The 12156-nt window shown below is 40.0% G+C and overlaps 1 protein-coding gene across 1 annotated transcript; it reads left to right on the top strand.

Moving 5' to 3' along the window:
• Positions 1-221: 221 nt before the first annotated feature.
• On the top strand, positions 222-11627 carry LOC104964629 (protein FAM49A-like). The gene is made up of 9 exons (XM_010793463.1): positions 222-581; positions 3509-3630; positions 4913-5018; positions 7718-7854; positions 8453-8530; positions 8753-8869; positions 9845-9924; positions 10263-10389; positions 11490-11627. The coding sequence occupies exons 1-9, from the start codon at positions 308-310 to the stop codon at positions 11586-11588; spliced, it is 1140 nt and encodes a 379-aa protein (XP_010791765.1). The 5' UTR covers positions 222-307; the 3' UTR covers positions 11589-11627.
• The last annotated feature ends 529 nt before the right edge of the window (positions 11628-12156 follow it).

Raw genomic sequence — 12156 nt, forward strand, 5'->3', positions numbered from 1 at the left:
ATTATTGTCCTTATTATTATTATTATTATTTATTTATTTTCATTAAATAATAACACAAAATAATATATTAAAATGTGTAGGAGGACTACATTCTAAAATGTACATTATTTAACATCAAATTCTACAAAATAAAAATGTAAGTTTAGTTAGTCTCTTCTCTTGTTACCATTCACATATTCTTTATAACATGTTGACCTTTTTAAACTTGAAGATTGCCATCACCACAATAGTCATTATGAATCCAACAAGTTACTAATACTACCGTACTGTAGGAGTGGGATTAAAGAAGCTCTGTGTCCACGTTGCCATGCTTCACCCAGGACATACATCCACCATCCCAACAGCCGCTCATCCAGCCCCCCACCCCAACACCTTCACCTCTCACACACACACACCACACACACACACACACACACACACACACACACACACTGAACACGCGCACAACCCCGAGACCCGTCCCCTCATCACCCACAGAAATGTCCCCTCTCTCTGTTCCAGGGGGCTCATGGGAAACCTCCTGAAAGTGCTGGCTTGCGCCGAACTTGAGCATGGCCCAATAGTTTTCCTTGACTTTGAACGTGAGACCATCCGCTTCTTATTTTTTTGAGTTGTCCTTTTGCTCTTTGTTGCCTTTCGGCTTTGCTTTCCCTCATTCCATTTATTTCAGCTGGACATTGAGTCATCTTTACGACGTCCTTCTTCGCCCCCCAGCTCTTCTCCTCCTCCTCCTCCTCCTCCTCCCTGTTGTTTTATCTTTTGATTTCTGCTCCAGGGACTGGCTTTCTTTTTCTGAAGGGTCTTATTCACACACGACACATCTTATTAGACGCAGACAGATGCACAATGGCATGTTGACGCTGTGGCACAACGACAACAATAATGCTTTGATCCCGGCTCCTAAGCTACAGACAAAACTGAGACAAATCTGAAAAGCAAATGCCAGTCCTGTGTGGGTTTCTGTTGCTCGGGGATGAAGATGGCTGACAAAAAGCTTATCGTCATCCCTCCACCTCCTCATCTCCTCATGCCCTATTGTGTGCCTGACCAATCTGTGTGTGTGTGTGTGCTGAATAGTGTGTGTGTGTCAGAGAGTGAGACTGATAAAGGGAAACTAAAAGATATAGGGAAAGAAGTGCGCAAATAAAAGCACCTCTTTGCCCCCTTTTCTCTCAATTTCCCAGTCAGTGTATTTTAAACTTTGCAATGTGAAAATGTCCATCTCAACAAGTCATTTAAAAAAATATATTTTGTGAAAGTTTAAAACAACTGACCTCAATCACTGGGACTAACTCAGGGATTCTCAGCAAAAAAATGAATACCAAAAAAAGTCTTCTATTTCTAATATCATGCCAATCTTTTTCCTCTCAACAAAAATGGACCACAGTGTGCAAACTAAGAGTAATCTTTGAAATCAAATCCTACTGGAGAGTCTGATTATGTGACTAAATGATTTGTTTAGATGGAGATGTTTCGCGGTGAAACCCAACATATTCTGCTCCTCCTCCTCAAAACACTTTCCCCCTTCAACAGCTGCCTTCCTCCTCCCGCGCCTCCTTCACTGACTGCATGTAAGCGTGGGAGAGCTCAATGCTGGCAGGAGACGTCAGCTGTCAAACAGGCTGAATTTCTCCCCCCCCCCTTCATTTAATATGCCTGTGATTCATTTTTACTTCAAAAGCAAGTGGAGTGAGTCAGAATCAGGCATGGCTTTAGATACGTCCTCTCCCCCTCCTCACCCATCCACCGCGGTGCCATCTGTGACGCCTCCCCCCCTCCCCCTCGCCCAGAGACAGTCACCTCTGTCACACAACTCCAAGTTTGAATCACTGAGCTCTCATTAACCTATGTATAGCTGAATGCTCATTATTATACCACGCTAAAACCTTTAGAAGGATCGGGACACATACATAGGCCTATATTTATTTATTTTTGGATACTTTCTTATTTAAAGGTTAAGTCTTAGACATTAAACATGATGCCTCAAAATAGTATAATCTTCTTTTTATTACACTCTACACCCAACTTTTTTCTTAAGGTAAAAAATTTAGTTGCTTCAATTACAACAGAGCCGGCCAGCTAACCAATCAGAGCAGACTGGGCTCTGCTTTCAGACAGAGGGTGAAAAGAGGTGCTGCAGCACAGGCAGTATGAGCCTTTTGAACATTACAGCATGGACACATGTCACAGGAAAGGAAATGCAAAGAAAGATTAATTGAATCCTATTAAAAAATGATCAAAAACTTTAACTGAAAAGCAAGGCCATTTCTCCTACTTCCAGTCGTTATGCTAAGCTAAGCTAACGTTCTCCTGGCTCCAGGTTTATATTAAGTAAACAGATGTAAGAGTTTCATACATTTCTGATATAACTTGGCAAAAACTAACTACAGATAACCTATTCCTTTAATACTATGAGAAAAAATGCATTCTCATTTAAGTTTTTTATTGCACTTATATTGTTGTTCGCCACAGAAAAGCAGAAGCAGGTTAGTGAGAAGTCCTCACCAAATAAACCGTGCTTGCTGCGCTTATTATGTCACGTATAGCAAATATCCCATGATTACAATTTCTCTGCAGGAAGGCCTCAGGGTGCAGAAATAAACTGGGGTGCCATATCAAAAGAGAAGCCCATACCTGAATCACACTTTGTGACGGATAATTGGAGGGGAAACACAATGATGACTCACATTATTGTCCCTGCTCTAACACCTAATCCCTCCAGTCTGCGTGCAGCGCGACACATGGGCAAACAAAGCAGAAGTGACTGGGAGGAGCCCTGCGGCAGAAAACACTGAGTTTACAGTATGCTTAGTGAGGGAAACTGAGAGAGGGAAAAGAGTGATCATACCCAGCGGTTTTCCTCCCTGCTGCTTGTTTGTTTAAACATTTATCACAATTACACCTCAAGGGCGAGTCTCTACACATTTAGAGAGTGAGAAAAAAATGGATTAGACCGTTACATAAGGGACAATTACACCTCTCAGAGTGTGTACATCTCCAGTGAATAAACAAACACAACTTTTTACTGCGCCTGAAAACCATCAAACTATCAGCTGTTACATCATCATAAAAATAGTTCCCTGAGGAGAAAGTCACTTGTTATCTCCTGGTCATTATTGACTGACCACACACTGTAATCAAACCTCGCTGTGTGACAGAGGGTGATTTACAGGTCTCTTGGTACATTATAATGTGGGTAGATTGGAGTTATTCACTATAGTGGCCAGATTATGACATTAAGTGGCTGCAATGTCCACTATCAGGATATAATACAGTCACTTTCTTTAACAGCAGTCATGTAGGGAGTGATTCGTTATCTGGCCTTCTCTGCTTTCATCACTAACCTCATTCTTTCCTCAAATCTCTCATGTTCTCCACTCCCCGTCATGTTCCCTTTCCTCTTTTTCTGCCGCCTCCCCTCAAAAATGTTCTTACCTTACATCACACTTTCACTTCCCACTCTCTCTCTCTTCCTCTTTACTCTTCTCCCTCCCCCTCCTCCTCACAGATGCCCAGCCCACGGAGGCGGAGACGGCGGTGTGGAACCAGGTCAGCGCCGTGCTGGAGGAGGCTCATGGGATCCTGGCCGAGCTGCAGTCCTACAACGGGGCGGGCCAGGAGATACGAGAAGTGGGTCCATCAGTGCTGAACATCCATAAAATACAGTTTAGTCGAGCCACTAACAGTGTGTGGTTCACATGGCCTTTAATGATGAATAGTTTCCTACACAGATAGAGCCACCCAAGGTGTCCTGCTCCAAGTTGAAGGACATGTAGACAAAGACATTTATTACATTTTAAAAAACAAACATTTCATGCAACATGTTTTGTTTGTTTTGGGCAATTTCATGTTAATTTGTTTCTTGGATCATTTTCAAATTATATAATACAAATATATATTTTTTTCTTATTCTTTATTTCACTGCTATTAGTATTGTTTTTTGTTTGATTATTGGGTGATTTTGCTCAATTACTATGTGAATATATTTTCAAAAAAACCTTTTGTGCAATATTTATAGTTTTCTTTTGTCAATTTAAACTGTACCTAGTTCTTGGATTTGTTTTGTTATTGACACAAATATGACTTCATTTAGTAAACAATGTCTGACACCAGATGAGACTTCAATTATAGTATTATTTGTTTAGTAAAACATTTAATTTTTGGGTTTTTCATTTATTTATTTAACTGCCAACTATTAGTATTATTATCTTTGTTGGATTTTTGGGGTGATTTGCTTCATACTCTGGAAACTCTTTACTTTTAACAAACATTTCATAAAATAGTGTGTTTTTTTAATTGCTCTGGTAGAAGCATGAACATCAACCATCAGAAAGCTGGTGTTGAAGAACACAGAGCTTTATTGTGCTCAGATTCAGAGAGACATTTCTACTGAGCAGTTCCCTGAACCATTGCTGCTTATTGCTCAGCTGTGAGCATTGTTCTCTATTTGTCAGGACTTAATAGTTTCCTTTCCTGACTTCCTTATCTTGAACACTTAGAGACTTTTATTAAGCTGCTTAGGCATTCATAAAATGTACATGGCCAGCATATGTTATTGATATTGTCCATATGACGATAGAGTATCTGAATCTTTTGCTTTATATATGCATGTTTGATAGTTTGGTTAAGTATATTTCATAATATATATATATATCAATAAACACATTGATATCTCATTAGATGGATATTCGATTGCATATCAGTAAAACTAAATGACGTTTTGCTGATGAATGACATTTGATAGAGAGGATTTGTTACATTCTTGCTAAACTGTAATCACTTTAATATGGAAAGGATATATTTCTCTCATAACGTGACATATGGCTTTAAGGAAGAGAGGGAAAAGGAGATTGGAAGGTGTTATATTTGTAAATCCTTCCTGGAGACTAACATCTGTGTTGCTCGCCTGCAGGCCATCCAGAACCCGGGCGACCTCGCTCTGCAGGAGAAGGCCTGGAACGCAGTCTGCCCCCTGGTGGCCAAACTGAAGCGCTTCTACGAGTTCTCCCTCAGACTGGGTGAGCACGGCTACATTCAGTCTATAGAGTCATTCATGGTGATGTAACACTCTCTGGTGGCCATATTGGAGGTCCAATGAGAGCTGGAGTTATAGCTGCTGTAACCTCAATCTACAATTAGTAAGAGCGTTTTCTGCCAGCCAGTCAGAATATCTCTCTGAACCTCAAATAAGAGGCAGATTCATGTTAAGGTGATCAAAAGTGAGACTCTCGTTGTTACTATGGTTAGAAGTTCAAATTGTCAGTTTCTGCGTGTCACTATCCTGATTTGACAAGCGATCACACACACACACACACACACACACACACACACACACACACACACACACACACACACACACACACACACACACACACACACACACACACACACACACACACGATGTCCTCCCAGCCATCTCTGCAGCATCCTGACCTAGCAGCCAGGCAGCCGTTGCTACGGAAACAGTGGTACATGGTCTTCCAGCACAAAGAGAGGGACGAGTGTGAGCAGAAAAATTTAGTTGACGCCTCTGCTCTACCATCCAATAATACTTCTGTGTCATGGACATTATGTTCTCGGCTAAGAAAGAGAGCAAGGTAATAATTTAGGATAATGTATCTGCGCTAATGTGGCTAGGAGGTGTAGCACAACAGAAGTTTGTAGACGGTGAATCCATATGGAGAGAAGGGGATATTCACACAGTAGATCCCTTGCCTTCACTGAGTTATTTATTGGACAACAAGATATTTACAGTAAACAATCCATCATATATCCCCTCAGGAGTCAGTGCTCCAGTTAGGGACTTCAGTGCTAACAGCAGGAGGGAAGGTCTCTGGCCCTTTAGATGAAACACTTCAGCGCTGTATTTATAGAAGGCCTTGTGCATTTTTAATGCAGAGGAAGGGATGGGGCCCCAGGGGACTTCTAAGGCTTTACACAGAGCTTCTGAGGTCCGGCTCGGTCTGATTCGTTAGAGGCAGCAAAGGCTGAGGTTCAATAACATATGTGACACGGGGGATGCACGGTCACTGATACAGTGTCCACAAGGATGCTCAGGCTGTGAGATCAGATGCAGGGTGATCTGTGTGGAGGAAAGGTTCAGTATATGTTCATTTAGTTGGTCTGGAAATGTATTTTTAATGCAGATAGGGAGCTGCTGAACTGCAGGACCTCTGGAGCCCGCTTGAGGTGTAAGGTTACATTCGCTGCTTCTAGCATAACTATGGAATGTATATATAAAGAGTATAACACAACCAAAATGTCCGACAAACTGTTGGTACTTCAGGTTGCATTAAGGGATCACTCTTATGATATTAGTCACTCACCAAATTGCTAGAGGTGTTAGTGGATGATATGTCTCAGTCTGTTCAGTCACACCTAAGTCAGACAGTAACACAAACAAAAAATGTAACAGATTGAGGAAGTGGGCGTTTTTGTGTTCTGGAAAATAAAAATGATTGTTTTTGTCAATGGAGTCTGGTGGATTTAAAGAAAGCATAGATAACTGCTGCCTTTCCCCATCAGAAAGGAATGTTTGACTGCAAGGTAAAACAGGGAAAAATGCAAAACATAGCCTACAAACTGGCATTTCATTTATTCGGTTGGCCTTATTTTGAGTGGCTTGAATAGGTGTTGCTACATTGCTTATTTTCTGTATAACTCCTCTCTGTGTCTCTAAACTGAGGGCGTGCACACTCCCACCTACACTAAGAATAAATACATTATACAACTGCATATTCAAATGTCAAAACCATCACTTCAAAGCCAAGCAACCTGACAAAGAAATGTTAAAAGAACTCCACACAGAGTTTTAAAGACATGTCCCAAAGCTTGAGGGCTCCAACGCTCAATTTCTGGTCACATGAAATATGAAACCCTGTTTGAGAGTCTGCTCTCAGACAGTGGTTCAAACAAAGGTCTGTGAAAGTGCCTGAGGCCGGATCCCTCTGCGCTTCAACAGAGCCGGGTCGGTATCTAAAAGCCCAACAGGTATCCAGTGATGTCCAGAAAGAATGTGACAGATATACAGGGAAGGGATTTCATCTTTTTGAACCCGTTAAAATCCATCCGCTGCTGCATTTTGATTTAATGTGGTGACATGAAAGAGATCAGAGAAGCCAGATTAGAGAGAATTACAGCTGTCTGAACATAAGGGGATACAAGTCTGCAGGAAGCAGCGATGGAAGAAGACCTTTGACTCAAGTTAAAGCAGCAAAATTAAAACGTAAAATATTCTCTTACAAGTAACAGTCCTGCTTTCAAAATCTTACTAAAGTAAAAGTAGAAAAGGATTGGCATCAAAATAAGTACTTATTTGGTAAAGCCAATTTCAGAATCACTAGATTATAATTATAATGCAAACATTTCCCAAATTAGGATCGATAAAGTGCTTCTTATCTTATCTTATAATATTAGATAAAAACAATAAATGTGTAAAAATGTGTATATTACAAGACATACAGTGGCGTAATAGCACTGATACAGATATTAAGGATAACAAATACATTATTGCTCAAAATGTCACAATGTATTACAGTAGTATTCCTTAGCGTTGTTATTAGTATTTTATAATTGCACAGGTTATACAGTGTTGTCCATACTGCACAGATTTAAGAGGGTCTTCCTGAGTAAATGCACTTCATACCTTTCCCCCCTGGCCGTATGACGTGTAGTTTCCCGCTTGCAGACACTTTAGTGACATTAGTTGTGTTTTCAGAGAACGCCCTGCGCAGCCTGCTGGAGGCGCTCACAAGCCCTCCGTACGCCCCCATGCAGCACCTGGAGAGAGAGCAGGCGCTGGCCAAACAGTTCGCTGAGATCCTGCATTTCACACTCAGCTTTGATGAGCTAAAGGTGAGGGGGATTTATTTATTATTAGTAGTATGTATTTCTTTATTCAGTAAAGGCAAAGATACACATAAATGTCCATGTGATGAAATGACAAAACAATAAAATAAAATAAAAACATTAACATAAATAATATTATTAAATACAATACATTAATAATATTAAATTGATATTAAATACATTAATAAAGAAAATAATAATAATAATACAAATAATAAAATTACAAATATAATAAAATAAAGGAATAAAAAGAATAATATTAAATAATACAAAAATAATAATAATAATAATAATAAAATACTTAAAATACAATAAGAAAAGAATATCAAATAAATTAAATAATAATAATATTAAATGAAAAATAGTAAATCTAGGTTGAAAAAACCCACACACTTGACATGCAGCAAACACTTATTATTATTATTATAATCAAACCGTATGTTAGTGCTAATTTTGTCCCATTGCATGTAGTGTGTTTGCACAACAAAATTGGCTATGCAATGTGTTGTCTATAGATTTGTTTGGCGTGATTACCTCAGAGAGTGACCTTTACTGTGCCGAGTAATCAATATACCGTGAAATAATTTCCTCTCTCACCGTGTAGATGACAAATCCAGCCATTCAGAACGACTTCAGCTACTACAGGAGGACTATAAGCAGGAACCGGCTGAACAACCAGCAGGTGAGAGGATCTGTTTACACTCAGCTTTCCTTTCCCTCTTGAATTATTAATGATTTAAGTGGAAGTGTTTCTGTCCTCCTAACAACACAACGAGACGAACAATCAACAATGTGTCCGTCAGTGGAGTTACTCAGATTAGAGCCTGTCTGATTTGACCGACTGGATGTTATTGGATGACATTAATGATTCATGCTTTCTAATGCGTTTTGTATTGGCGCACAGCTGGAGGCGGAGAACGAGGTCAACAATGAGATGGCCAATCGGATGTCTCTGTTCTACGCTGAGGCAACACCAATGCTGAAGACTCTGAGTAACGCCACCACCAAGTTTGTGTCAGAGGTACATTTACAATTTCGATGGATAAGTGTATTTTTATCGAGACTTGGATAACACAAAGAGTTGTTATTTTCAGAACTGAGGTTGTCAAGATTTAAAGAGGACATATGATACGAAAATGTCAAACTTCATCTTAGTATCTCTCCAAATGACTCAAGAACTACCTTTGCCAATAATCATAATAATAATCATGTTTTTTTTGCCTGCCAATCAGAGCAGTTTTATTGTTTACAGGATAGAGACTCAAATACTTTCAAACAGAAACGAAAGAATAAATATTGTTTATTTTTTTCACATTTAAGTATTCAAACAATTTGAGTAGATGGAAAATACAAGTATAAACCTGAAAATGTGCATTATATTTCACCTTTAATTGAAATAAATAAGTGTTGGTTTTAAATATTGCCATTGAAATGAGTCATCCAACGACAATCACATTCAGACTAACAAAATGAATGATAAGTGAAGCCAATATGTGCTAGACCAGAGGACATGAAGACTAGGTACAGAGCACAGGATACACTAGTGAGTCAAATGTGATGTATACTGCACCTCACCATCGAAAATATTTAGAAATATATTTACACTGTACAAATTATGCTTTCATTAATAACTTTATACTATTCCTTATACAACATCTCCACAATAAGGTGAAGTCAATAGATGCCCTTGCACGCTTGACCTTAATTGCAGCATGCAAGCCTTTGGCAATAAAACTTCTCCACCTCTTGACATAAGTGATATTTGAGACAAAATGTAGAGAACAAGGGGGTCAGGATTGCCTCTTAGAAAAGTTACTTGCATTCTTTAAACGTTTCCAAGCTATGCAGAGATTGTCTCCACCTTGTGGTAGGGCATTGTGTTCCCTCAGCACAGAAACAACAGAAGGCAGTGAATGTTCTCTGTATTTAAATACTTTTATTTTTAGGCATAGGGACTTTTTATCTGTTCTAAATTGTATTATTTTTGGTCCTTCAGAATAAGACCTTGCCCATAGAGGACACCACAGACTGTCTGAGCACGATGGCCTGTGTGTGCCGTGTCATGCTGGAGACTCCGTGAGTATTTTCCTTCATCCTCCAAAGGTCATACTCTTAGTTATTAATAAAGCCTTTTCTATCTAACTCAAAGAGACATTCTCAAGTGTGACTCACAATTTCAACAGACTTCATCACACTGACATTCACACAGAGAATCATTCATAGAGTCCTTCACGTTTTATTTAAAATCCTCTTTATGAGTTGTCTTTATATGAATAGAAAGTCATCAGTAATTTTTCAAGGAGATCAGGAAGTGCCTGAAATAGCAGCAGCATTAGTGTGTGACCTGGACTGTTCTCTGGTGTTATTCAACTGTTTTCTTTTTGCTGAACTCTTCTCTTCTGTTTGTGTAACAGGGAGTACCGCTGTCGGTTCACCAACACAGACACCATGCTGTTCTGCATGAGGGTGATGGTGGGAGTCATCATCCTCTACGACCACGTTCACCCCGTCGGGGCTTTTGCCAAGACCTCCAAAATCGATGTGAGTGCACACACATAACCAGTGTCTAAAAACAGACGAACGTCTCTGTGACTTCTGCCTGGCAACACTGTTAAACACTTCCTTTAAAATGTATATTTGATTGAATTGGAAACTGAATGACATTAATAGCCTTCGTTAGGCGTTTTCTGTACGTAATGAAGTACTGTACCTTATAAAATAACATATATATTTAAAGGGGATTGTTTGCAGTTTTGAACACAAATACTTTTATTATATGTTGTACTGTGAACCCTTGCACATATATTGGACATTTTTGCACATTTTATGCAATTAACTTTATACATTGAAATGCTTCATATTGTACATATTTTTTGTAATATTTGTAATGTATTTCTCTTATATATTTATGTTGTATGTTCCTTGTAGAAAGCCTACTTGGTAACAAATCAGAAGTACCCAGAGAGTAGTGCCAAACGATTATACTTTACAGACCATAAAACTTCACACCAGAAACATGAATACTTCACATTTTTCGATTATTTAACACAACTTCTAATAATAATTATGATACAAAAGATGGCTATCCTGCCAATGGATTTAAGAACAATTACTCACCATTAGCCTGGGTATTGATGCAATGTGTGAAACTCTCCAAAGGGTTCCCACGGTAAATCTGAGGGGTCACAAGATAACTGAAGACAGACAGAAAAAGTCAATGTTTTATCTTTTAATAATTTACCTTTTGAAGTTCTGGAAATAGTAGATCAAGGAGCCTGAGGAGCAACAATCACTCTTCAAATAAAACTGCTCACAACTCCAAACACAGACCATCACCTGAGAGGAAAAGGAGATAATGCTTCACTTTGAACAGTAGCAAATATCAAGTCCCAGGCTCCTCCAACAAAGCAACATAAATATGTAAATAAGACCTTAAAAATAAAAATAAAAACAATAGATAATAGTACAAGAAGTAACAGAATAGGAACAAAATAGTGCAAGAGAGTGTTGCATGACCGATGGTCAAGGAATGCAGAACTATATCCACAATAGGTTAAACTTTAAGCTACCTCTATAAATAAGTGTTTTGCTGCTGTAGTGGAGACGCTGACCTTTAACTAACACACTCTTTCTCTGTGCAGATGAAGGGCTGCATCAAGGTGCTGAAAGAGCAACCGTCCAACAGTGTGGAGGGGCTTCTGAACGCGCTGAGGTGTGCAGGAACCAGAAAGAGATACTAGACACAGATTCCCCTGAGTTGCTCCCGATGTGTGATGGCCAACGGTGTGTGAATGTGTGTGAATGTTAGGCCCCGTCCACACGGACACGAAACGGGTTGTATCCGCTACAGTTCTCTATCGTATGGACGGTTCGTTCACACGAGGCCGTAACGGAACCGCGGAAACGGGATCCCTCAAACGGTAACGGAGTCCCAAGGTGGATAGATCTGCGGACGAAAACGCTCTGGGGGGCCAAACGGCTCAATCGTCGTGTACGTCCATACAATCATTCCTGATAACGTGAAGCCATAGCCCCGCCTCTCGCCACCTACTGACTGCTCCCACCCCCGCAGTCACCGCTGATGTGTTTTCGCACGCTCCAACAAACAACAAACAACAACAGCTGTTCGAGTGTTTCGAGCCACGGTCCCCGGTATCTCGCAGGACAGTGCACCCCAGCAGGAGCCTCCAGCAGACCCCCCCGGCACGAGTTTCACTTGTTCCTTGGAAGAGTGGAGAGGTGGGCGTGTTTTTCAATCTGGTGGTGGGAGACTTACACGGGCGAGGAACGTCCTGCTCGGTGTGCCCG

Source organism: Notothenia coriiceps, unplaced genomic scaffold (genome assembly GCF_000735185.1).
Source record: "Notothenia coriiceps isolate Sejong01 unplaced genomic scaffold, NC01 NC01_scaffold00037244, whole genome shotgun sequence".
NCBI lineage: Eukaryota > Metazoa > Chordata > Actinopteri > Perciformes > Nototheniidae > Notothenia > Notothenia coriiceps.

Bases quoted from the DNA above. Each gene is read 5' to 3' on its own strand.
- LOC104964629 (XM_010793463.1), top strand. From the start codon at position 308: ATGCTTCACCCAGGACATACATCCACCATCCCAACAGCCGCTCATCCA. The intron at 8,870-9,844 runs GTACATTTACAA...TTGGTCCTTCAG, and splicing joins CCACCAAGTTTGTGTCAGAG to AATAAGACCTTGCCCATAGA. The intron at 10,390-11,489 runs GTGAGTGCACAC...TTCTCTGTGCAG, and splicing joins CCAAGACCTCCAAAATCGAT to ATGAAGGGCTGCATCAAGGT.